The sequence below is a fragment of the Falco rusticolus genome, chromosome 1 (genome assembly GCF_015220075.1).
Source record: "Falco rusticolus isolate bFalRus1 chromosome 1, bFalRus1.pri, whole genome shotgun sequence".
Classification (NCBI taxonomy): Eukaryota; Metazoa; Chordata; class Aves; order Falconiformes; family Falconidae; genus Falco; species Falco rusticolus.
In genome coordinates, this window is record NC_051187.1 from 104,291,197 (window position 1) to 104,319,181 (window position 27,985).

At 38.5% G+C, this 27,985-nt stretch overlaps 1 protein-coding gene across 50 annotated transcripts in view; it reads left to right on the forward strand.

Moving 5' to 3' along the window:
* The window catches only part of ANK2 (ankyrin 2), a 355,749-nt gene that overhangs the window by 175,827 nt on the left and 151,937 nt on the right, over nt 1–27,985 (forward strand). For 26 of the 50 annotated variants that reach the window (XM_037393591.1, XM_037393582.1, XM_037393573.1 and 23 more), the window contains one exon: nt 22,209–22,310. In XM_037393591.1, the coding sequence (XP_037249488.1) occupies nt 22,209–22,310 (102 nt within the window). Of the gene's footprint in view, nt 1–8,529; nt 8,754–22,208; nt 22,311–27,985 lie in introns of those variants that run through there. The other 24 variants (XM_037393401.1, XM_037393486.1, XM_037393439.1 and 21 more) reach the window with 8 other exon arrangements.

Here is a 27,985-nt window from a genome sequence, read left to right on the forward strand (position 1 = left end):
GAAGAATTATGTAACACTGTTACCTTTTATTCCTCATTGAATTGATTGATTCTTTCAAACTACAGTAAAAGAAAAGATGCACCATGTGTGAAACTCTATTATGTATATTGTATACCTGTATATATATGAGACAGTCTTTTATATGTTACATATGAATATATATTGCCACGACAAACTGATTTTATATGAATATAGGGATGTTTTGTCTGTGAAAGTTGTATAAAATTTGTAAGACATCAAACAAAAGTGAGAACTTCAGAAGGACGTAGGAGAAAGGGAGGTCAGCGTGGTGTTTCGTCTAATGTGATGCGAGGAGGCACACAGTGCTTTTGAGGGGGAAAGCAATGGAGTGGTACAGCGGTCTGTGGTGGGGCTGTGTCTCTGCCTTCTGTATTACAATAACAAGAGTTTGAGAGGCTGGGATTTTTAGAGACTCAGCAGTGATCTCCTGCTTATGTATTCAAAAGAGAAGATGGGATGATTATCTTAGAGAAGAGGATTGAGGCCTAACTTGATATTCCAGATTCTGAACGAGTTAGCTTCACAAAATCCTGCAAGATGGCTTAAGGCAGAATTAGTGTCCTGTCTGTGTTAAGGAACAACAGTTAGAGCTAATCAAGGGCCAGATACTTCATTTAGATTTAGGCCTAACCTCCTGAGACAAACAGGCACCAATTACAGTTTACTGCCACAGAGGGGTATAAAACCGTGAAGTTCTCAAGAAAGTTTTATTTCTGTTGAAAAGAAAAAAATAATCTGTTTTGGGCCAAGAAATGGTAATATACTTTATAGTTCTGTTGGCATGGGTGGGTCTGAACTGCATTCTTAACCCTTTACCCTGAGATTCATAGTTTGGTGCAGTGAGAGCTTCGCCACATCACTGCTCTTAGATTACTGCTGCTAGTAAGATCCCACAGTGTTAATCAAAGTGATTTACAAGCTGGGCTTGCACGACTAGCTGATCTAAATGCTTCTCTGTGTTGGCCAAGTACTGTGAATGCATTTGAGGCTGTGGCTTTCCATCATTTCCTGCATGTACCATGTTTATACTGAATGGCATATGTATGCATTTTTTTAATTTAGTGAAGAGCTGTAATTTTATAACACAACTACTTCTTTGTATATATCAGCAAATACAAATATTGCTATGCATTGAAAGTACTTCTTTCAGCCTGCAAAACAAGGGTGGCAAAGATACAAGTCCACAAGAAAAACATGGTTCTGCATTTGAGTTGAAATCAAGCAGGTATTAATTTTATGAATCACGGCCATGCTTAGATTCCAGCTGAAGAACTGCCCATACAGTGCTACAGGTTTTCTTGGCCTTGCTTGAGAAAATGATGGTTGGCACATTAAAAAATGAAGACCAGCTGATAAAATTATATTGAATACTGGCTAATCTCAGACTTTTAAAGTCAGCCACTTTTTAAAGTGCAAAAGTTGCTAGTTTTGTGATTGGTCAATAATCTTTGTAATAGTTCCTGTGTGTTATTATTTGATGTCAACACATGTGTTTCATTTCCAATAAGTATGTCTCTTTGGAAAGTGGAAGCTTGAAGCAGGGCTGAGAAAGGAAAAAAAATATAAAATCAACTGCAATTGTTAAGAGAAGACTGCATGTGTGAGAGGTAGGCTGCTGTGCCTGTGAGGGGATCTCTATTAAACAGGCCATGAAAATTTGGTTTGGTTTTTATCATCCTGTGTCACACCTCTCATCCAAAAGCTCCCATAATTTTATTGATACTGAGAAAGCCTTACAGTAACTCTGCAAAATAAGTATGTGCCACAGTGTTATAACATCTTGATAGACCAAGTCAAGATGAGCTGAGGCCATACCGCAGGTGCTGAGCTTGGCAGCCAGTGGAGAATCCCAGGGTAATGCTCTCAGAAACATGCTCTCTCTTTAAGATACACTCTGCATTTTTCAAACAGGGAAAAACAGATTGTTACATGCTAATAAAAAGGCAACTTTGTTAGCAACATGCATATCTATCACTTGATAATCTGTAGAAGGGAAATGAACTTTTTTCCTAATTACTTCAGTATTCATGTGGGACATTTTTCTCCTCTGTGAATAAGTATGAAAACAAGCATGAGATAAACCAGTGTGCTTTGAATTACAGAAATCCAAAATACAAATGGTTTAGTTAATATTGTATTTCTATACATTACATACTTAAACATTATGAATACTGCAATAAGAAGGTTACCTTTTGCACTTGCTTACACTCCAGCCAGTATACCAAGGGTACATCGGGTGGTATACTATATGTTTGGATTTGAATTGTCCACACTTCGATTTTCCTTTTGTTTCTTAATTTTTTTTTTGTTCCATGTGTTTCATCTGTGGAGTGCTGGAGGCTCAGGTGGCTTGTGTTGGGAGGAAGGTCCCCTTACATTCACCAGAGCACCGTAAATATTTCAAAATAACAGAAATTGGATAGCTTTTTGTTAAAATTTATATATTATATACTTCTTTGTTTCAAACTTTTCTATCGATGAAACAATCTTTTCCCAAGTCTGTCACACCTGTGCCCCTTCAGTACTGCAGGATCTGTAGGTGCAGTGGTTAAACACCAGGATATCTCTTTGCTCATTCTCATAGGGATACAAAGACATATGGTACTACTTGGATTAAGAATTCTTTGTCACTGTGCAGAGAGGATCGTTGTGCTTAACGTGTCGAATGATTTACCATCTAAAGCATAGCAAAATGATTCATCCTCTTCAAAATGGCTCAGAATAGATTTTTGCAATTGATTGGACTGAAATTATTTAAGCTGAAGAGGATTTGCTGCTAGGTCCTCTGTGCCAGACAACCGCCTCTTGTAAAGGCTGCTTGGGTTTCAGGAATTATTTGTTGTGGCCTGTGTGACCAACATACGGTAGATACAAGAAGAAAGAAAAGGCTGTATTTTTGGGAAATAATGATTGCATCCGTGTCAGTATTGTAAAACATAAAGAGGGTATAAATAACAAAGGCATAAATCATCAGAGTTTATAATCTGCATGAGGTCAAGATTTGACCCAAAATAATTGCCAGAAGCAAGTGAGCTATGTTGTACTTTACCTTCCTATAGGAGAATCCCTATGAGTGAAAGACTTTGCATTTAGGAAACATTTCAGTTATGGAAATCTCCTAGAAGTATGTAGGTCCCAGTACAGTGTGTGTGTCTTTTTTTTTTTTTTTTTTTAATTACTGTGTTTAACCATAAAAAATGTGATAGGAAATACCTCTTTGGGGAAAGATTTCACAATAGTAAATCTGGGGATTTATGTCACTAACAATATATAGGTTGTGATATATCTCAATACTTGGAACTTTTTCTCTCTTCATTTTTCCCTTTTGTCTTGCATTTTGCAGCATCAATGTTTGTTTGTTTGTACAGCACCTCCTGAATTGTTATTTCAGCACTGGGCTACACCAGGGCATGATTGAAACCATTACTGACAAACTAAGCTTTAATCGTAATGGCAAAAAAGAATAAAGCGGCACCCTTCATAGCAGCAGGGCACTTGTGCATTTGCTGCTGCATACCTGGGGGTGTGTGACTGTCCCTAGTCCTGTTCCATCTTACTTGACACAAGCTTTTCCATTCTGCGCTGTGGAACAGTACGCTGTACAAGGAAGTCTCCATCTGCAGATGAGATTACAGCCTTGATTTCACTGCTTCTCACTTATTAGTCTTTGAGGTCTTTGTTGAGATTTTGCAAGTAGCAGCAAATCAGGGGTTTTATATTGTGCTGTTCTTGATGGCCAGTAGTAGGAAAGTCAAAGTATTTAGCAGTGACTCCATTTACAACAAGAATCTTTGGAAAGTGAAACCAGAAACTGGGGGCAGAAGAAATACTGTAATTAGGAGAGTAAGTTCTTGCTGATGACATTATAACCACTACATGCTTATTCTTATTCTTGGTGACATTATGAAGCATAACGTATGTGTAAGTATGACAAAAGTGCAATGTTACATCTGCAAAGACATTTCTTCCGATATAATTTTGTCTCTAACATTCATCTTTTGGATGATAAGGCTTATTTTTTCACTTAGTGTTTTATATGGTCTTGGGCAATACTGTCTATGTTGATCTTTGGAGTTAGTTTTCAACTTTTAATTTACAGGAATTTACAAGTGTTTTACATCCATATTTCATCCTTTGACTAGGTTCAGTATTTTTAGATATGGCAAACTGGAAATAAACCAGCCCGTAACAAGAATTGCAAATGCAGGCAGGTGTTTGCTGGGCAAGGAAGTTGGTAGTTGTTTTGTCAGAAGTTGTCTTGTGCTAACATTTAAACCAAGCCAGGTACATATCTGAGAAAAATATTTATGAAATGTCAGATGCTGTTCAGAACAGGCATTATATAACATACTAGACCTCACTTTTGTCAAAAAAAATAATGTGGGCGCGTTCTGGTCAAGTTTAAAAATGAATTATGTTTACTCAGCTGTATTTAATTTTATCTACAGCTGCTTCTCTTCTAAATGTCATGATTAGGAAAACTGTTTAAAGAAGTAGAAAATTTAACAAAATCAGACTCCTGTAAATGTACTTAATGGCTGATTGCATGAAATTTGAAGGTCTGTTTTGCTGTGCTTAATGGAAAAACTCTTGCAAGACGCAATTCCCAGAAGTCTGCTGAGGGCTTTGGTGTTTTGTGTACTAGCTTTGTGTTGCTGAAAAGCTGATAATCGAGCTCAAGTGATGAAATCCAAATGTTTCCCAAAGCCTATAGCATGGTTTGAAATAGAGAAGGCAGTTGATAGTGTTCGCATGGTTCTATATTTTTTTGCAGAGAGCTCATTATACTGTTAATGGTCTTTACCAAGGATTTTAAGCTTGCTTTTTTTTTTGGTGATTTCTGATCACTGTGCATTATTTGGGAGGTATAAAAATGCAAAAGTGGCCAGAAGAAAATTCCCCATAGAGATGGAATTCTCCCCCAAGCAATAGCTAAGGAAAGTGTTATAATGAGCCACCACATCATGCAAAAATGACGCCAGGAGAAAGAGGGGTGTTCTGAAATTGTGGTGAAGCAAAGAGTAGTGTTATGAGAACTTGCAACAAATGAACTAGAGCAGTCCCTTGGTTCCTCTAAGTGGTACCAAAGTTCCTTAATTTATTCCCTGTTGTCTCAGTGTCAGACAGAATTTGGTGGGTGAAAACTCAAACTCAAAAGCTTATTGACTAAGAATAAAGGAAATTGGACGTGTGGGTAACTAGGATTTGACTTCTGAAGGCAAGGGAGTGGGAAGAATGGGGTTTCTGACAAAAGCACATTACTAGAATATTTCTCTTAAAAAAAAAAAATCTGACACAGTTAACGCTGCCACTTTACAAGGCTAACTTTGGGGAAAACCTGCCAAGATGAATCAACCAGTTTACACTTTTACCACAAGTACTGTGGCAAGCTTAAACACTCAAAATGAAGAACAGTGTGATTTCCCCCCCCCCCCAGAAGTGTCAGGGAAATACGTGTTTGAGGTGTGAGTGTAAGGTGCAGACTGGAGCAAAAAGGAGGGTTTCTGGACTACTGGGTTCTCACGTGTCTCCTATAGTATCAACATTCTGGGGGACAAGGGGGATCTCGTCTCAGTCAGCTGCTTGCCACCCTAGCATCAATGCTTAAGTATAGTATATGAGGTACTCTGCTCTCTTTCTTACCAGGTACTTTAAAGTGGTTTTGAACGTTTTTTTTAGTTAAAGGAGTAATTAAGGCTTTGAGTTAGTGTTGCAAAAAGGTCTGTTGCCCTGCTGGGGAGTAAAGGGTATATTAAAACATGGGAAAACAAATGGATTCAGTGAATTACCTACAGGAGGCTCTTTAAAAAGTTCGGCTCCTCTGTGAAGAGATGCAAGGTCGTGGGCTTCAGAGCAGTTCTGGCAGTGTAACACAGAGCAAGCTCTGACTTTTCTGCACAGAGAGGATGACTAAGATGCTTTGGTGTGCATTTCCTGCCTGAAAACCATGCCTTTGTGTTTTGGTTTCTTCAGTGCCACCTGATGGGATTGATATGCAGCCCAAACAACAGCAGCAAAAAAGAGCATGGGAACTTACAAAGATACTGCGACATGTTCCTCCACAAAGGCTTTGAATCCTGCATCCCAAGACGTATACTTTGTTAGAATGTGATGTCCTAACTAAGTCTGGCAACGCATGAACATGTTTGCTTTCTGAGTAATTTGCCCTAATGACTTTGAGCCATTTGGACAAACAACAGTTATATTGTTGAAATGCCCTGGCACAAAGCTTATCCATTACTCTCCATCAGATGTCTACACAGATTGTTGCTTTCTGCAAGCATGATTTCAAAGGAATTCATGCTACTCACTGCTTGCCACCCTTTCCCCATTGAGCTGACGCCTTGTTTCACTCTTCTATTTTTTTCTAGTAGGCTAATTTCACATTAGATTGCTCTATCCAAGGATCTCTAGTTTAACTTTACATTGGAATCTTGGTTATATGACTTTTGGTCAAGCCAAGCATTGGGTGGGGTTTCTTCTTGCATCCTTTTATTTTTATTACTGCACGAAGAAGTTACAGCAATGTATATACATCTTACCGTCATAGGGTAATGCCTTGCAAGAGTTAAAGCAAATCATTGCCAGCTAACTATTGGAAGGCTAGCCTTGCATGAACATTTCTGAATTATCATTGGTGTTGGTGAAAGGCAGTGACTGCTTTCAGTTTTGTGGCAACCAGACGTCCAGTGCAGGTGCAGCGGTTGGGGCTGTTGTCACTCTCAGGATGGTCACCTTGCATCTGAACCTGCCTAGAGCTAAGAAGTAATGTGTGTATGTATGGTATTTTATTATTATAATATGCAGATTTAATGTGAGCTGAACCCTTGACTTGTTCATTAGTCATTAAGGTCAGGCTGTCTGAATGTAAGATTAAACATTCCATCTCTTGTATTTACCACTTGCAGGTAAAAACGTTGTTGGGGCCTTATTGTAGTTCAGGTTTCATTCAGTTCAGTGCAAATATATAATCACATAACTAAAGTGACAATGAATTTAACTATTTTGTGCATGCATCTATCCAGCATGTATTCATGCTCATTACACATCCTAGCGCCTGAGGCTTATCAAAGGAGCTGAACAATCCAATCCTGGAGCATTCATCAGTCAAGGAAAAATTATAGAGCCATTTTAAATCTACCTCACGGTAATTAACACAGAAGAGAACCCTATACTGATCAATAATCCTTAAAAGGGGGCTGGGGAAAGCTTGCTTTCTCTGATTATAGCTGGCACTGCTGTGAAGGGTAACTGGGTAGAAATCAATAGGATGCTATGGACAGCTGCCTGCTGACGTGTATTGCAGTGCTAGCAACCCTTTAAAACCCCAAAGAGAAAAAATGTTGGCTAGATGTGAAAATTCTTGGAGGGATCACTCTGTTTCTGAGGACTTTGGGGCTTATTTTTCAAATACAAGCCCAGCTCCACTTACAGGTTGCTTGTGCCATGTGATGTATTCTATGGGACTCTTACCTACAGACAGGCAGCCTGTCTCCATTACCTCCATTACCTCCAGCTGTTCTTGAAGCATTTGAAAACTGCTGATTACTTCTCAGTTAACTTTCTGGGGTGTTTTGTTTTGTTTTAGTTCTGGAGCGGGCCTTTTCTGGGGTAATGGGTGAATTCCAAAATGCAAGCCTCAAAATTATTTTTATCCTACTGAGAACAATGATGATAACTAACTCATACCTAGAGGGAATGTCCTTATTCTCAATTTTGATGGGATTTTCGTTTGTTTGTTTGCATTGGGTTGTTTTGTTGTTGCTTTTTTAAAAATAATTTAGCTATCCTAGCTAAAAAAACCAACCCAACTCTAAACCAAACAACAGTGAAAACCCAAACCGAGATCAGACTTGACATAGACAAGAGCTAAAGTGATCTAGCATCAGAGATTGTCCTTTTTGTATATATTTGAGCTCCTCTGAAATCAAACCCGGGGTTATATCAATTCCATTAGCAAGCTCATCACGGTTATTATCTACATGAGCATGAAATACCATGTGAATCACAGGAATGAAATGGTTGTGAAATCTGTACTCATACATTTTGTCTTGTTTTTTAAATATCAAATAGGTGCTGCTTGAATTAATCACCTTTTTGAGTTAGAAACTCAGGAGGCATTAGCAACGTTCTGAAATTTAGTGCTTTATGTAAACACAGCGAGACTGAGTGTGGTAGGGAAAAAATCAAAACATTAAAAGGCATGCAACTGGGTAATTCAATAACCCTCACATGTAGAGGCATTTCACTCAGTGGGACTTTAACTTTACATGCTAGGCAGGCTGGCTGTATGCTGGAAAGCGGTTCCCCTCCACCCCACCCCAATGCCATTTACATGCATAGCTGGCCTGGTAGGTGTAAAAATAGCCAGGCAGTGCCTGAATTGGAAATGGTCACCGACTGCTGCCTGCAGTTGCTGGGGTTTCGGGTTCTCCATGACACAGGACGGCTCGGGGAAGGGAGCCCGGTACGAGTGGTCAGGGAGCGGAGCACAGGCAGGATCCTCCTCCTGGATCGACAACTGGCCTTCAGGAGCGCTGGGCACCCTCTGCGGCGCAAGGGCAATCCCACTTGTAGGAGTTAGCAGAAGAACTGATATGGGCAATGCACCGATTTGCCAGTCCTGTCATTCAGATAAGGGTTTGAGAGCACAAGGGAACATACAGGATTTGGATAAAACCCCTGACTATTATGGATGCAACAGTGAAGCAAGTAAAGAGCCTGAAGCCCTGGTAAGTCTTGGCTGAAGAAAACAGGAATCGAAGGGAAAAATTAAAATCTAGGTTGTGCATGATAGGTTTGAAAAGGATCTCTCTGCTTTGGGTGAATCTTAAGTGATAGCTTGCAATATTAAGAGATCCGCTAAATATCTCCATGTTCATGCTTTGTTTTTGCTATTGCGACTGACTAATTAAAAAGCAGCTGTCGCTGGGCTGTGCAGTCACTTAAAAGTGTTGTCAGCTGCCAAAAGGTTTAGGTATATGGAGGGAGAACACTGTCAGTGAAACAAGTCCTTCAAATGAATGGGAGTAATCAATTATCCTAGTTTACATGACTGCTATAAATGGTCCTGCATCCAGAACTCTCAAAACTTGAACTTAGTAACTCATTTTAAGCTGCTGTCTGTTCAGTACATGAGATTATGTTCTGTGTTTGCAGTAGAGACAGAGCCCCAGAGATCGTTATGCAAATGCCAGTTACAGTGAGTGGGACCAGGAACGTGCAGGGGGGGTCACACTGATGACTGCAGGACATGAGGGTTAGGCATGCAGTAAGTGATTATAACAGTAATGGCAGCATTTGCTCTGCAAACCAGAAGAAACTCACTGAGATGAATACCTATTTAATGTCTACAGCAAATGAAGTGTCCTTTCTTTTTTTTTTTCTTTTTTTTTTTTCTTCTTTCTCTGTTTGGGAAATCTGTTATTAAATGGTTATTTCATTTAGAATTGGCAATGGAAGGAGGTAGTGTCAAAACTTCTGGCAGAACTGGAAAATCAGAAAACCTTTAATGCCTATATATCCAAATATTATGGTCTCCCGTATTGATCTAAAATAAAATTGTTCTTAGGTCAACATTACGCTTTGCACTTGCATGAATTTCTGCAGTGCATTATAGGAAATGTAGTTGAGATGGATTATGGCATTCATCAGGGGAGACCAGAGGCGTGCCCAGCAAGGAGTTCTGCTTTGTCCTAGAAAATAATTTTGATGCTGTTTTGGTTTTCTCATAGGAAATTTTTTTTTTGGCTGAAGTTTTCTGACCGGTTTTACTGCTTATTTCACTGACAACACAGCTGGACCAGTTTTCAGAAATAAAACTTGCTTCAAGCTAAAACCTGAAATTAAATTATTTCTTTGAGCTTTCAGATAATTTTTTTTTCCCCCACCAAGCAGTTTTTGGTTGAACTAATAAATAAGTTCCCGCAGTTGTGATGGGAAGCATGCAGTTGGCAGGAGGGACAAGGCAGGCACAGGGCTCCCGGGGTGGCGGTGGGGAGGACAGGCCTCTGCCACTGTTGAATATGGGGATGTCAGCAGGCATTACAGTTTTCCCCTGAAGGTGAGTGGCCTGGAGCTGTTAGCAAATGTGTGGACGGGTCCTGTGACAGAAATAAGCAAACTCTGAGACTGTTCTGTCTCTGAATGTACAGTCTCCAGGCGGCCCTTCTGCATGAGGTCAGGTCTTTGAGGAGGCAGGAGGGAGCCAAATCGAGCAGCATGTGATCTTTGAGGGTTTTTTTTCCCACCACCGCCACCCCTTTATTTTTTTCCTTTCTGGACGCTTTTCAGTCAGCCTTCAGAGCTTTTCATAGCAGGCAGAGATCAGGCACTTTGATAATGTCTTTGATACATTTAATCATAAGGTCTTGGCTTTATACAGCTCTGGTAGGGACCGACAGTTGCTGTAGAATATCTGCCTTGACTGAGATGTCACAGTGCTTGCAGGACTACAAAGGAAAATTGCTGTACTTCCATAAGAAGGTTTACAGTCTTTTATTATACTTATTATTGTGATTCCTTGCAAAAAGGTTGGGAAAAAAAGTGTCTGGAAATTAGAAATGTCATCAAAGTTTTGTGCTAAAGGGAGAAATCGTATGGTTTTTTTTCCCCAAACAGAGATATAGTATCCAGCACAATACTTAATTAGCTATACATTTCCTGTGCTTTTATATGGTTTTATATAGCTGTAGCCATATTGGCTATCTTGGTTTATTAAAGAAAGTGCCAAGTCAAGCTGAATATGATGACTCTGTGAATCTTGTGCCAAATACAAGGTTCAGAACAATTCATTTGGTATTCAGCCAACTCAAATAGCAAAATTGCTTTGCATAATCCAGTCTTTTCTAAACTAAAATCAAATACAGTCTGCTGCTTCAAGTCCATCTTGCTGAAGAAATCAGTAGTGTTGTTTTGACTCTCTTGAATTGTCCATATGATGCCAAATTATTTCTCAAATGGGGAGTCAAATTTTGATAGAGGTCATATTTGAAATAACAAGAACATTAAAAAAAAATCAACAAACTATTTCATAATTCTATATTATAGTTTTAATTAATTCTTTTTTTAATGTGTTGAAACAAAGACAATGTCAGATGCCAAAATGCTGGGGTTTCTTGCAGTTGCTGGACATTTAGTCTCCGTCTTTACTTGGATATTTATTTACCTTCATGTTTGCTCTTGAAAGTATATGATCCAGTCTTGCTCCTTGGTGCAAGAATACAACATGGATCCAATACGACATGGATCCAATACGACATGGATCATGTTGTATTTCAGACTACCTAGGACAGACTGCTCTCTGAGTTTCAGGACAGGATCATTCTCAAATCCTACTGCATCATTCAGAGGAGAAGTTTTCTCAAGACAGCAGGTTTGGTAATGCGGATTTTCATGTCGTCGTACAAGACAGCAGGAGAGTCAATACAGGGAGCTGCCTGTGAAGCAGTGACACTGAGAAGTTATAAGCAATTTGCAAAACCTTGGGAAATATCTGTGTTTGCAGAGTGTAGGACTCGTGCTCCAGCCAGGGCCCTTTCACTGCTGTTTGCTACAGCAAACATGAGTGCGTGCCTGGGTTTAAAACCAGTGAGTTTTAAATACTTAAGTAGGCCAGTGCCATGCATTGCAGTCTTCTAGAACAAAGGCTTACAGAAACATGGCCAAAGAGCTGTTCATTCTCTGAATTTTAGACACTTACCTTAAAGTGAGATAAACTTTTAGGAAGTATCCCTTTTCATTGTTATTATTATTACTTGTTGCCATAGGGAGCTGATGGGGCCTGCTTCAATTAGTGGTGTAGCTGTTTCACAGGTGAAATTAGATGAAACTGGTACCTCTTTCTGCTGCCCAGAGCTGAATTGTTTGAAATTTAGTCCCAGGATTACAGGAGGTTTCACAGGTAGTGTTCAGCTGGAGATCAAGGGGAGATGATGAGTGCTTAATACCATGGCCAATATACAAACAGCTGATGTCATGGTTGGTGAAGGGGAGGGTTTGGTGTGGGTTTAGATGTTCTTGAAGTGTAACTCCTCAGCTGATTTGGGATAAATTAATGTGGAGAGATAAGGAAATTATATGTGCTGAGTATGATGCTATTTGCATGCATCCTAAAAAACCCCACCACCAACCCACAAAAAAACCTCCTAAATGAAACCTGGTTTCTTTCAGTAATGGACAGAGTTAAAAATTCTTAATTTACTACTTTGGTATCCATTTTACCTTTCTGTGCAAATAAGGTCTTTATGATGAGTCGTATTGGCAGAACTGGCATTAAATTAGAAACTGCTGCGTTTTGTTTACCTGTTTTAGTCCATCTCAAACATGAAGTAATTTTTTTTCTGCTTATGGTACCAGTAAGTTTGAATCAATGGGCAACTGGTTAATGGTGTTTAGGTAAGTAAAGCTGTTTGATTCATTGGCACTGGTGGTGTTAGTGCACTTACTAGAAGATGTCCCTTTAACCACAAGACAAGGGATGGAAAGGGATGAAAAATTAATGAGAGTGATAGAATCATCTGTCAACAGTCTGTCATAAATTTCACTTACAGGCTACATTTTTGCTAAGCCTAGTTATTATTCTGCTAGATATGCTTGGAATGGCATCTTAATTCTTCCTAGAGGTGTTCCAGCATTATTACCTTTCTATTTAGGAACATCATTAGTAATGGAAACTTGCCATGGAAACCATTTAAGTGCATGCCAAGTTCTAAAGTTGTTCCTAACACCTCAAAATCTCAGTATACGGTATCCCAATGATCCTCAGTATTTTTCCTTCCTTTAATATTATTCAGTTCCTTTAGTGGAAATCTTGGTTCCATATAATTATTTAAGTGACTTCAGTAAATGCGTGTGTTGCGTAGAAAAACTAAGACTGACCCTGTGGTTATTTTGAACATATCCTGAACCCTTGTTGTTTCAGGAAATGACTAAATGATACTTTCACTCAAATTCCAGTACAGGAAATATTCCCATTAAACAACAGAATTACCCATTTCTATTTTTAGAGTAGTTTAAAAGCCTTGATAAAAGACATGACAATTTTTCTAGTTTGTAGGATTACTTAGACAGTGGTAAAAGCTTTCATTCTTTAAACCCAAAACCTTTGGGATTTGGTTTGTTGGTTTTCAGTTTGTTTGTTTTCTTTCTTTTTTTTTTTTTTTTTTTTTTTTAAATCCAGGCTATGTTTTCCAGGCACTTTTGAGATTCTATTTTTTGGCTTCATAGTGATGAGTATAATTCAGGCTTGCACCCATTCTTTCCAAAACTGGACTTACACTGAAATATTTGATTTTGAGAACACAGATAGCTCAGTGGGACAGCAGGGATTTCACATGCCTGAAGTTCAGCTAGTACTGAAGTGCTGTTTTGGATTAGAACCGTATTACTGATGTTACTTTAAATTTTAAAATCAGTATGGATTAAAATACCTTCTATCTTTTCAGATACTGTGTTTGGAAGGAATATGCAGCTGGGCAAAATTTTTTTATTCTATTCTTCATGGAAAACTATGCAGTTTTGCCTCTGTTCTCACAAATCCTTCATTGACACAGTAAAAGTCAGTTGGCAGCGTGTCCAGTATGTCAGATTAATGACCATAGTGGGAGGACTCCTACAGATGTCTGTGGCCGCTAAGCATCATAAAGGGTTTATAGAAGACATTTGCTTCTTGGCTCAAATTGGGGTTGATTTTACATTAATTTTATCTTACTCTTTTGCTGTTGCTGTATTTGCTAATATTGGCCCAAACTCAGGAACACAGTTAATCATGTATTTAAATCTGTCCTTTAGCACATAGCTTAAATCTGTTTTAATTTGAGATCAATTGGACCTAAAGATGTGGTAAAAATTAAGCGTATTTTGAAATGTTTTGCCAAATGTAGCCCTTTATTCTCCTCCTGGTTAAAAACACAGCAAAACTCATTAGGCATTTGTACATTCCAGTGGAAAGAAAAGAGTGGCTGGATGGCTGGTATCCTGCAAGCTCTGGAATTTCAAAGAGGAGCTGGCAAAAGAGTGAAAGGTGTTGAAATATAACAACCGGTATAAAATGAAAGTAATCCTGTGCGAATAATTGGGAATTTTCCCATCAATATCATAAGATAGAAGCTAGCTGAAGCTTGGCTTTTCCATTAGTAAAAATTAGAAGGGTCCATAAACATGTAATAACTTTCAGTTGTGTCTGTCTGGAGCAGTCTTGTAGCAGGAACTGGTATTCAGATAAAGCTGCATAGCGAGGCATAAGTTTTCTCCTCCTTATGTTTCTCAAAAATCCATGTTTGTTGGGATAGTGTAACAGCAATAAGGAACTTCCTAAATATCAAATGCAGCTTTCGGAGAACAGTCTTTGTAATAAGATACCAAACTACTACAAAACCGTCATATGCAAATATTAAAATCACTGGAAGAAGTCTTTCAACTCAACAATTCAACAAAAATATTTATCAAAAATACATTGGAATTATAATACATTTGTTATTTTATAACATGCATGAATCATAATGCATGCCTCAACCTAGTTTTATTTCACTGGGCTCTTTTTTGCGATGGCTCTTTCCATCTCCAGTCATACCAATGAAATGCATTTCTCAGGGACACTCCAAATCTTGAATATTATTACACACTGTATCTCTTCTGGGATGCAGCCTCTTTGTCTACTGTAGGAAAGCTTCTACCCATATGTATAATAAACACAAACAACATTAGTCTTCCCACCTGCTTTGGCACTGTATAGTTTTGGCTCCTACACATCCCGTAGTAGATACCCATTGCGAGGCACACAGAACATAGTGAAGGGGTCACTCTTGAATCCAGTCAACTCTGTCACAGGTTTCTGTGGCAGACAATAATTTTCTGTCTTTAAATATGTATGAGCTAGTTTTGATTTGAAATCACCAAATGTTTTAAACCTGGGTCATATGCAGTCTATAGCCCAAAAGCTTTTTCTTTTCCGGTAGCTATTTCACTGTCTTGTTATTACCCAGCACTTGTTGTAAGTAGCAAGAGTCTTTATGCCAAGCGTGGGCCCGTGTCCATACTCTGTGCAACACTATGGTGAGGGCAACTCCAGCCACAGTTCCAGCTCAGTGCCGGTAAAAGAGGTGCCAACTTCTCAGTCTCCTTTGTGACATTCTATGATTAATTGGCTTAAATACACAAAGCGCCTTAAATTATTCAGGTGCATAGTATGTACTTGAAAGAATATTTTTATTTTTCTGATTTATAACCATCATCATCAACCTAGAGAGACAGACTCCTGAGATGAAAGTAATTAATTGCTATGTGCTATTAGCCACATCTTGGTAGAGAATATTTAACTTACTAGCGATCTCTTCTCTCTGAAACCTTGTCTTCCCCTTCACACTTAACAGTTTCTGTGATTCAGCTTCTCATTTCTTAAAAAAATGTTAATTTATTCTAAGGTCAGTTGTGTCTTTTTCCTGGATGAGATGATAAGAAAGAGGTGCTTGTTTAGTTAAGGCTGCTATTTTAGAATTGTGGGCTTTATAGTTCAACTGTTTATTACACGTTCTGTACAACCAAAGGTACATAGCAGGATGAATTAATCTGAAATGCCTAAACGTGCTTGAATGGGAAAAGCTGTGTGATAAAAATACTTTTCTGAAGTTGAAATAAGAAAATTTGGCATGTTGTTCATCCTGGAATTTTGATAGTGAAATTTCTTTAAGATCTGTGATTTAATTTGTCTTCTTTCATGTCTTCCAGTAAATTAGTGGGAGGAAAACATGTGTTTTTATAAGCAAAGGAAGGGGCTTTGAAAGTAAAGCACTGTTGTATTTCTTTTCTTTCAGAAGATGGATGTTATTTCATTAAAGGCTGGGAAAATATGTTTCCATTACAGCTGTTATTATCTCATTTAACTCATTTACCAGCATTGGATTACTGAGCCTGTGCCATTGCAAGTGCAAGATTTAGTTCACATTCTGGCATTCATATCAGAACCACAGGCTGAGACTCAGCTGTGGTAGTTTCAAATTTTTTATTTTTTATTTAAATTAAAAATCTTTTGCCTTCTTGCAGTCATAGCTGCATCTTAGGCTTGCAGTTCACAATATCACCATTGTTCTGGTGCGATGCCCTTTGGAGATCAGCAGCACTTCTGGCTCAATAAAGCAGTAATTTAGGGTACAGAAGGTAAAATATGAGCCACTGAAAAACTTACTTGCTGGCAAGTTTTACCGAAACTGTTCTGCAAGGAAAAAACATTCCTTTTGAAGTTCTATCTTTTACATTTGAATGCTGGTATGGAAAAAGCTACCACACTGGCAAAAAATACATATGTGACAAATGAGTTGGGTAATGGTAACACCTCATCTGTGCCGCTTTTAGAGTTGCACCCAATTAAATGATGGCTGGTTTGAACAGATGGTTTCTGAAATCAGAGAATAACCAAGCCAATTGGGACAAAATTTAGTGGTTTTCTCAAGGGTAGGATCATAAATTGACATGCTACTAGTGGCATAATAAAAAAATAATGGAAAGTGTTTACATACCTGCATCTTTTTAAGTACTGAATAATATCAAGAAGCCATGAAACCCAGAGTTCAGATCATGCAACTTTCCTTCTGCGGTGAGCTGAATTCGCAGCTCCAGGCATTACCTGAATATATCAACATGATGAGCCACCAGTCAATTGAGAGCTTTTTAATGAAGAAGAGTTAACAAGCCATCAGCATTTTACTAATTATAGAAACAGCTGTTGAACAAACACTGCCCCACAGCTCTGAAGTTTGTAATTGGCATTAACACTGTCAGCGAACCCCGAACACTGCCTACTGACAAATTCTGTCTTCATGCTGATCTCACATGCAACAACACTACAGAGTTCGATTTAACATGGAAGTTTTTATAACTGTTAATGGTTTGAATGTCTTGATTTATATAAAGCATGCAAGTTCATAGCAGGTTTTGCTCGCTTGCTGATCGGGGCTGGTCTTTACAAAAGTTATAGCTAAATACATTTTCTCCATATGATCAAAGCACTATGTGCCAGAGTCAATGCTTGAAAGGTAAGCCTAACAGGGTTGTCAGTGTTCAGGGGCACACTTTCATATACATACAAACCAAAACCGTTAAATTAAAGTGTAAAACTACCATTTGGTTGTTACACATCAGTTTTGAATTCTGTTTTTCCTGTCATTCAATTAATAAACTGTATTTAACAGATGAGGATTGTTCAGCAGGCCTTTTTGCTAGACTCTGTTGTCCCACAGAGATATTTGTGATGATGGGCTGGCTGGGGTCATTCACCTTATCTGGAGGGGGGGGAAAAACCAAAGCCAGCCTGCGGGGATAATTTTGCTATAGCCATCATTTGAAGCAAGTATTTGGATGTTTTGGATGGTGTTAATATGAGAGCTGCCTTTTGAAAACTGAAGCCTCCTACTCCCCCAATCTTTCCTTCTTAAGCATGAAGTTGGTTTTCACTAGCAAATTGGAATATGTGGAGAAATTCCTATGGGTTTGGTATAGCATATGATTTTACAATTTATTTTTGCACAGCTCTCTAAACTGCCTTTGAGTAACAGGTGTGTGCTATGTGCAGTAAGTGGTGCGGTATGCTATGAGACAAGAAAGGCAACCACAGGCGAGGGCAGAGCATCCAGAAGGGAAGGATTTAGACTATTTGAATAAAATACTAATTTCCATGTATGCTCTAAGTACTGGGATTCCCTGAGCTATATGTTTCAAGTTCAGGCAAAATTCTGACATTGCAATTAGCAGAAAGGAAGTTGGATCCACAGCCTCTCAGTCATTTAGAAAAAGTAATCATATATTCACTTCATCGTTTCTTATTTTTCTTATGCAGTGTCTGACAACTGTGTACTTACAAAGAACATGTTTACATTCTGCTGTGAATGTACTTAAGCTTATAGTGATGTTTTTCACATTGTAGTTCAGTTGTTTATAGTGCTCTGAAAATTTTGATTTCTGGCTGAAATTGCCTATCCTCAGTCAAAAGTTAATAAAGAAAAGTTAAGTTAAAAGATAGGAGCTTTTTATGAAGTTCAAGAACACAAAATAGTCCTCACAAATCTATAGCACCTATTAGAATTGCATTGCAAACAGAGTTTTTTAAAAAAGTACTTATCAAGGACTTGTAGTACTCTCACTGCAGATGTATTGGAAGTTGGGTATAGTTTTTGGTTTTTTTTTTTACAGTGACTGTTGTCCTTTTCTTTCATTAATAATTGGTATCTGTAGAACTGCAAGTACATCGTCTAGATTCAATCATGATTGTAGTGAAAAGAAAAATTCTCTAGGGAGCAGTCAAATGTTAACTACTGTTGGTGGTGCATTTTTCATAGAGCAGTTTGGATATCTTGGAGTAGTGCATTAGAAAAAGCTTGTTATGTCCACAGATGGTGCCTTTGTCCCATACTATAAAATATCAGCTATATATTCTTCAGTTCTTCACATCTTATTCTAATAGTGGGTTTATAACATATTAGATTGCCCAGCCTTAGTGGCCACATGTCAGTCAGAATTAAGAATCTCTTTGACTACCTGAACAGTGGGTGACATGTAGAGATGCCAGCTGAGACTTTGCAAATTAACATGTCGTCACGACACTTGAGTTTCCCAGATTGGAAGCCTCTCATGTTCTCATGTTCATGTGGGTGCTGGTAGCTGCTGGAGCCATATTCTCTTGTAAGCCTTTATTTTCTGTATTGGTAGGGTGCTTGCTTTTGAGTGCGGTCTGTGTACATATGTAAAACTCCTAAAAAACCGCACTGCAAACCCAGCCTCAGGGTGTGTGCATAGGAAGAGATGACGTGATACGTATCATATGGTGCAAAGGACTCTGGCTCTGTGTTTTTATCTTCTTTCTTGTAAAGAAAGTATCTTCAAATGACAGCATGTTGACAGTTTGTCTTCACCAGTCCGCAAACTAGCAAAGACCAATATGCCAGTTTTTGTGCCACTGAAACGTGTCCTGAATTCAACTAAAGATCTACATGAAAGCAAACAACATATTTTGTGGGATTACTGAATCAATTGGAAAAGCCCACAGATAAAAAAATCATCGTTTCATAGTGTGGTAAGAAAACTGCTGCTACTGACTACTGAGATTATTTTGTTAAAGTGGATTTGAATTCATAATGTGCTGAAGTAAGTAAATTGCTGAGACAGTAGTACTGACAAAAGGGTGTTTTAAAGACATTAGAAGAATGGGGCAAAGGACAAACTACTAACGAGGTACAAAAAATTAGAGTTGACAAAACAGGAAAGAAAATACAGATCACAGTACTCCTGACTTTTAGGACTTCTAAGCTTTAAAACACAGTGCTGAATCTTTTGAGTATTTCATGGAAGCACTCACTGGTATTTGTATGTGAATTTGTATACAAATTCAGCTGAATTGTTGCTTCAGGTCTTTTATTTGTGTGTTCTAGTTGGACATAAATGAGAACTTCATGCAAGTCTGTGAGAATCTATTTTGAAATAGGAGAGGCCAGACTATGAGGAGATAGGTACAGTCTCGTTCATCTAATACGAGATCAGTCCATGTTACAGTGAAAAAATGTGTAAAAAAGCAAAGATCATGTAGACTAGGATTTTCAGAGGCACCCAAATGAAGCACCAATATCTCGTTGTGTTTCACTGGGACTTCAGCAGTTTTGTTTTTCTTCTCTTCACAGTCAAGCACTGTTATTGCAGAGTGAGAATACACACAGTAAGAGACACTGCAATAAAAATGCCTGTACCAGGAGTTAACGATGAAGACTTAATTCATAATAACTCCTCACAGAGGCAAGAAGTTCATATTTTGCATTGTGATTGATATTCAGGTGTATGTAATGTGTCTAGAAGTGATGTGCATTGCAGTAATTTAATTTTGATATAATGAAAGTATGAATCAAGGAAATGAGAACCTGTTTTGAAAGCACTGTTTGCATCATCTTAGCCAGCAACAAATGGAATGTATTCCTATGGTCTTAGCTTCAACCTGAGCTTTCAGCAGTAATTGAGACTTTAACATCGTTAGTCTGTTACTCTGCTTGAAAGAACAAGTGATGATTGATTCATCCCTCATAAAACCAAAGTTGTAGATGTTCATTTGTTGTACTATTCTCACTTAATCTTTTACAAGTATAAAAATAGATGTTTGCAGCTTTGACATGGCAAATTATTGTAGAAGTAGTAGATCATGAAAAAAAAAAAGGCAAAACCCATAAAACATGTTTCCTGTTGAGGCCAAAGATGCTTTTCCCATTAATTTCAGGTATTTTAATTTACCCCTCATGCTCAAATATTTGTTCTTGGATTTTGCCACCAAGACAGTTGATTTTTCAAGGACATGTAAACATTAAAATATCATTTTGTGTCTTGATGTGCATGTACGCATCACAGGAGAGGGTGCAGTGCTAATAGCTATCCTTCCATCTGAAAAAGGCATCTCTTTCATGTACCTGTCAGAATCTGCTTCTGCATCAGGCCTCATCCAAATGCCTGCCTGACTGAAGCCTGAAGCTGGAAAAGGGTTCTGTCAATGTGAATTCCTGCCCTACCTTTCCCTTCACCCTGCTGCGGGTTTAGAAAGGGGGTCTGTTTTCTTAGCAGTAAAAGATGTGGAATATGTGCTTAAGTTTGCAAAGGAATTTAAAAGGAAATATTTTTGTCTTGGCATGTCGCGCAGTTGTAAGAAGAATCATTTTGATGACATCCATCTGTTGCAGATTAAAATAGGTTGGAATCGGGGATTGTGAAGTGAGTTAGTACAGCGTGATATGTAGGGTGACTGAAATAAACGCATCGAAATGGATTGGGTGACTGAAGTAAATTTCTTTGTTGATCAGTATTAATATGTTGAAAGTAGGAGGCTTTTAGGATATTTTCATGATGTGAAAGAATGTTTTTCAGCCGATGTTTCTGAAGGTGAAATTAGGGAGGGAAGTGAAATTAGATGAGAAACATGCTCAGTTGGAGGTGTTTCACAGGAACTCCGAGTACTAGTCCAATGGTGTGCGTGCTCTCCTGTACCGATCTAATCACATCCCCGCAAAACAGGCTTTCATGGTTATTTATCTGCTTTTTGAAGCTCATTACTCTATTTATATATTTTAAGTGTGAAAATTTTTACTGTCTCTGTGTGCATTTGAAAATTCTTGTTCTGTTTAATCATTACTTCTGTTGTATGCCTTTGTTTTATTTCTGATCTCTGCGGTTGCATTAGTAGTCAATTTACCTGTGTGTAGGTTCATATGTGGGTGAGCATCAAAGTATATGCTGGTTTCAAATAGCCTGTGTAATTTCATGTTTTAATCTTAGATAAAGGCAGGAGGGCTGACACATTTCACGCTCCCTTGCTTAACAGCACATCCCACAACCTAGATGAAAAACAAAAACATGATTTAACTTTTTTTAACCTATAAATGCTAATGGGGCTTTGAATGTGAATGTATGAATGCAGGCAGTTCAGGAGTGGGCATGTTTACAACATTATCCTGGATTTAGCTACTCAGGCTTGAGTACTTCATCCGCTTTGTTCTATGGTTAGCTACGCTTGCAGTGCTGCCTGGTTTTGTAGGACTTTTTATTTTCTATTTTTTTTCCCTCTAACACACCCCACTTCTGTGCCACAGGAGATAAGACATAGCCACAGGACTTTCTTGCTCTTGGATGCTGTTTTTTCATCAGTATGTGTGCATGAATATGCACTGTAGTCACGTAACTTTTTATGCCAAGTACAAATCCAAAGCAAGTATATGTTCTTTTAAGTAGCATAGCCAATAATAGGATTGGTCCATTATTTTCCAGAGTTTTGAGCATATATGTGTTTGTATATAAAAAACCCAGAAAACTATGGCTAGCAAGTTAATGCATTTATTTTTTTTTCTTGTTGCTAATATCAGTTGCTATGATTTCTGTTGGTTTGTGTTTGTGTTGGTTTTTTTTTTTTTCCCCCTTTGGTTCTTGCTAATTTTTGAACTTCAGCAATTATTGCTCTGTTTTGCTCTCTGACAGGTGTGCATTCTTTTGTGCCAGTATTGCCTTGTTTAAGTATCTGTATGCTAATTAACACAGATATAATGGAAAGTCGGTTTTCTTCATAGTTTTACTCTCCTGCAGCATAAAATGCAGAAACCTTTCACCAGTGATGAAGTTGCGCTCTCTTTTAAGCAGGAGCTAACTAGAGATTTTTTTCTTCTTATCTTTTACAGTCCGACAGCAATGCAAGCTTTCTCCGAGCTGCTAGAGCTGGCAATCTGGACAAAGTAGTGGAATACCTGAAAAGTGGAATAGACATTAACACATGTAATCAGGTAAGATATTTGAAGGACAGAAGTTTGCAAGAGTGAGTTACAAGAACATCCTCCTCAAAAACTAGTTTTTTCAGGCTAGATTACTTCATCCAGGTATTTTGATTCACCTCAAGTGATGTCTTCAGTCTTATTCCTCAGTGGTATCTTTCTACAGGAAGCTTGATAATGCCTATAAAGCGTTGCTGCTTTTAGTAAAGCTTTGTGCAAGACTTTTTGAGCTTCTCTTTCTTGCCAATGTTCTCCAGGTATGGATATATGTTAATGAAGTACCTATAATCAAAACTTAAGGTATGCTTTGGTAGTCTAATGCTAATGGACCTGCTGTTGTGAAGTTCCAGTTCTAATGGAAACAGTGAGCATTAAATGCAGTTGTATTGTTCAGAATACTAAAGTTGCAGGGGGGAAAAAAGAGTTCTAGTTGAGGAAGTTATGATGTAGGATTCTTTGGACACAGGTAAATGCTGTGATGAAATATGCCAGGATATGAAGCTGAAAATTCTTGGTAAATTCTCATTGGTTTCCTTGTAGACAGTTACAGTCTGGATGGCCAGAGGCATCTGTGTTCGGAAAAACCCACCCCGCTCCCGTCTGCTTGGGTGTGTGCTGCTGTGGTGGGGTGAGGCTGAACTGTCTTGGCCAGGAGGCTTGGGAAGCTGAGGCCCACCCGTTACCCGGTCGTCTTGCCCTTCCTGAGAGTCTCTCATTCTTTTCTTTGTCTGGAGAAGCGGGGCTATGCCAGCACTCATATTTTTTCCCTCTGTTAGTTATTGCTCTTTGTTTATTGTATCCGTTTACTCACTGTAATAAGGCATGCCCATGTAATGGGAGTTGCTCATTTTAATGAAAGCTATGCCTTCCTCCAAAGAACATGCATCACAAACAGGAGGCGAGGAGCAACAGGCGTTACAACAACTTGACAGAGGAGCACAGGATGGCAGTGAGATAACTGTGATTAATATATTCCACGGCAAGTGGAAACCTGTCAGGTTTTGGGTCTTTTTTTTTTTTTTTTTTTTTTTTTTTTAAGCTATTTCGAAGACCTCTTTTCTAGCAGCTTCACAGGTGTAGGGGTTAGTTTAAAAAGTTCCGATTCCTTGTTGCAAACATTTGTCTGAAGCACAGTGTGGACTGGCATCCTTGGCGAAGCCAAGGAAGAAGTTGAAAGCCATGCATGAAAAATGGTATCGTTGTCTTACATGTGAAGACATCGCTTGATATTTTAAAGTGAGGTGTGCTTGAATGAATGAGAAAAGTGAAACTGATAGAGACTAACTGTTCTTCATGCAATGATTTGCAAAGGTGAATGCAATAGTGTTTGAGTAGATTCCAAAACTGAATTGCAAAACTTTTTTCAGTCACCTAAAGAAGTCTCTTGTAAACATTTTTTTCATAGCTAGTGCATTAGGTTTAAGCTCTGTAGCATGGGAACACTATTTAGCATCTGGGTTTTTTGTCATACCTAGAGTAAGAGTTCTGTTCCAGGGCACACACTTATCCATACGATAGTAACAGCAATAACTTAAATAAATTAAAGGTCTAAATTTGTAACAAACTTTTAACTATTCTTAAAGAAATTATCCTGGCCGTATTTGCAATATGTTGATACAAGTTTCTCCAAAATAAAGAAATCTAATCTGAGGTTTTAGTTTTATGCTTAGTTTTCAGGGCCTGTTATTACTTGACTTGCTCATTATATTAATGTGAATACTGAGGGAATGAGATAGCAATTAATTCATACCACAGAGAGCAGATGTTAGTGAAATAAATAGGTAAATTTGCACATTATCTGTGGATTGTATTAATGCTTTGTTGTTCAGATCATTCAGTTAGTATTTTAGTAAACAGATCTTGGAATTGAAATATTATTTGCTTGTATGCAATATTAAAATTAGGTTTTTCAATTTTTATTTATTTTGTGGTGAAAAGTATCCTCTAAATAACATAAAGACAGGAAAATGATGGAAAGTGTATATATATATATATATAAAAAAAAAAAAAAGCTTTATGGAAGAAAAGAAAGATAATTCCGCTGTGAATCTAATCTTCTCTCCTGTCATTCATGTTACTTTTACATTTTGATTTTATCAAAAATATTCCTATTGTGGCAGAGCACATTTCAAGTATAAGACATTTGGAGCTGCACTCTCCTTTGTGAAGTATGTAGGGATGGAACCTATTAGTACTGGATAGTGGAGAAAAACAAAGTAAAAATAGTATTTTAGGTTTTGTGTTAAGAAAGCACCCATATTGTCTTATCTGTTCTGATCATTAGTTAGAATAAGATCAGAAATAATCAAAATTTTCATTACTGTGTCCTGAGACACAGTTGTGGCTTCTAATGTAAATTGTGTCCAGGAGCTGAGCTGCTAGTTGCTGTGCATATGCCTGTTATAAATAAGTAAAATATTTAGGAAATAAAGCTGTATTTGTCTTTGGAGTTAGTAAGGGAGTTATATTATGACTCCATTAAGCTGTGATAGCTGATAAATTGATCTTGGGGGCAACTAGAAGGGAAAAGGCTGTTGAAGCAGCATCCCTAATACTTTTTTTTTTTAACTACTAAGGTGAAAGGTACACATTCTCCAAGTCAGTCATCAGACTGAGAGCTTGAGAGTCATCAGACTGAAAGCTTGAGTTGTTTCCTCCTCTGATATGAAAATGGGCTCTAGAAGCCATGGATTTCTTTGATAGCAAAGAAATGCTACAAAAGCATGGGTTTTCTTGGGTAGCAAGAGCAATAATCCCACACAAAATTGTAAGTCTTCATTTTTCTGAAAGAATTTTAACAAACTCACTGGGCAGTATGCTCTGGAATGGTGGCCTCCCAGGGGTGCTGATGGCAAATTCCCCAGTCTCTGGAATATGGGTTGCAGTTACTATAGTTCTGAAATCTCAGCGAATAAATGAAAATTTTGTTTTCTTCTTTGATATCTGGAAGCTGCTTGTATGAAAATTACTAGTAAATTCATTCAGAAACCTGTAAGGGGCTTACTTTGAGGCAGAAAGAGTTGGAATTAATTTTTCCAAGGAAGTATTTATACATCATCTTCCTTTGGCTTACTTGAGGTATACCCTGAACCTATTATTATAAGAAATAGCTTTGTACTATTTTAACCAGTCTCTTTTGAATTTCTGGTGCATCTTTGACGTCAGTGGTTCAGTTCTAATGAAGACTTCCTTGGTCTGTTGGTTGCCCAAATCCTTTCTTGGCCTTTTTTTTGCAACTGTTTAGTTAGTGTATGACTTCATGTATCTTCAGTGAGTTCTAAAACACTTCTTCATTTTGAAGTGAAAAGGAAGCAGGAGGAGGTTTAGCACTCCATAGTGTCGGTCTCCTCCCTTAGGAACAGTTTCTGGAACTGTAGAGGTAATTGTTTCACCAAGAGCAAGTTGAAATCCAATTTAGAATGTGCGCTCACACAGCAGAAAGAGCACTGGGCAGCCTGGACTTTACAGTAATATCATGTGCTACGTTATCACACCGAATGCAGTGTGGCCAGCCAATTGATTTTCCTTGGCCATCCCACACAAAGCAGCTGATCCCCTGTGACCTGAGATGGCGGAAGTCTGAGGTTTCCCTTGCTATTTTGGTGAGATCTCAGCCGGTAAGTAAACGTTCAGTGGGTGGTATCTTTAGCTGACTAGCTAACTTGTGTCCAAGCAGATCAAAATCTTGTAGCTCACTTGCATTAGCAATGCAATTCTGATTTCCCTCAGATGGTTAGAGAGTAGACGTGTTTTTTTACTGTGTTTTGGAAAACTGTAAACTTAAATATCCTCTTATTGACTGGTCAATCTTATCTATAACATAAATTGTTTTACGTATTGTTAAAAAAAGGTACTTAAATTTGCTGCTTAACATACTGCCTCCTCTTTCAGGAAAGTTGTTACTGCTGTAAAAGTACACTGTTAAAGTTTCACCATGGATATGGCTGTGATGTGATAGAATGCTTTAGCTTGGCTCTTTTGTAAGTCTGTCATATAAATCCAATTACTTTTGTTTCATAGCCGAGGGACCTACATTTGCACCGCTTATTTGACTAATATAATCAAATTTAATAGGACTGTAACTGTGACTTAAAATAAATATGCAAGTGTCTACATCAGACCTGAAAGATGTCTTGACATGCTGGTGAAATCGGTGGCATTTCTGTGAAGGGGGACTTGAAAGCTCAGGCTGTATGGTGTCCAACTTTCCCCTAAATCTTAGCCAGATTTAATCAAAATGACATGAAAATCAGTAAATCATTCAATACCAGTGTCTCATAAGCTCGGTTTTGTAACTCATGCATCATGAGATAGGCTAAAAATTTCAGTGCACCATCTAAATTGAAACTTCAAAGACTGTTCACCTTCATAGGCTACTATAGTGTCAGGTTCAGCTTGTTGGCAGCACAGTTTATTCTGTTCCACTTCCAACAGTGGAAGAGCTGTAAAGAGGAAGAATTCCTGGCAAAAAGATGCAGAGAATCAGGGAAAGTTTGGGAGTGGAGAAGAAGACTGTGAACATGCTGCTCCTGACATGCATTGACTTTGACATGTCTTGAGCAAGAGTTTTGTGAATAACAGTTATTAGTGAAAGGTGTGATCGGTGTGGTGTCCCTTGGTATACTCCCATATCCCTGCACGTAACAATTTAAACTCCTGCCCTTTGGTTACATTTGGGAACATCATGAGTGTGCCTATGCTCTTAGATGACTTGCCTCCCTAGTTCCACTCCTGAGTCCTGGTTCCCTAATCACCCACACTATGTATGTATTAGTTGGCTCGCAGGCTCCTTCTGGCCTAAAACAGCTGGTTTTCTCTGAAGTGAGACTAGGGAGCAGTGCAGGGGATGCCCAGTGCAGGCACTGCTCTCCTCACGCTGCAGGGAAAGCTTGTGCTGGGCATGCTGGTGCTCCTCATAGTCCCCTCAATACATTCGAGCCAACCTTGATCCTGTAAGCCTTGTCTCAGGCTGTGAGCCACATTGTGCACAACTTACTTGTGGCATTATGCTAAAAAAATGTGTTTTACAAAATCCCTCTTTAATAGTCTGTGGTACAGCACTCATGTTATTTCAGGAACTTTCACCCAGAGACAACAAACACGCACGCTCTGTGTCTTTGGGACACGATGCACTGCATGGGACCAGGCGAAGGCTGCAGGTGGGAGGGGGTGCGTGGTGTGGGGTGCCGAGGCTGTGCTGAGTTGCGCTGCTTCGGGGTGAGGGCACGGATGTGCAGAGGCAGCCCTGACATAGGAATCTGGGGTGAGAGGGACAGGTTCTCAGAGTTTCCTGGTGTTCTCAAGACCTCCAGGTCTTTAATTCTGTGGAAAATCAGCTACGTGTTGGTCTTTAAAAAACTACATTTAAGTCCTAATTAATTTAATTTAAGCATGCAACTAAGTGCTAATCTGAAGAAGGCTGTTTTCCTGAACTGGAGCTTTATACTAACCAAATGTTTTCTATATCACCAAGAAAGCCTCCATAAAATTCTTTGCTCCTTTTTTAATAATTACAGGCTGACATTCAGACTGGAAAAATGTCAAAACTCATTAAAACCCCCACAATTGTGGCCACTGTTTATTTTTGGAAAAGAGTAGATGGAAGTAAGAAATGAAATAATCTAAAGTATTTTGAGACGTTACCTTCCCTGCTGAAGAAAAGCTGCAGATGATTAAAGTAGGCATGT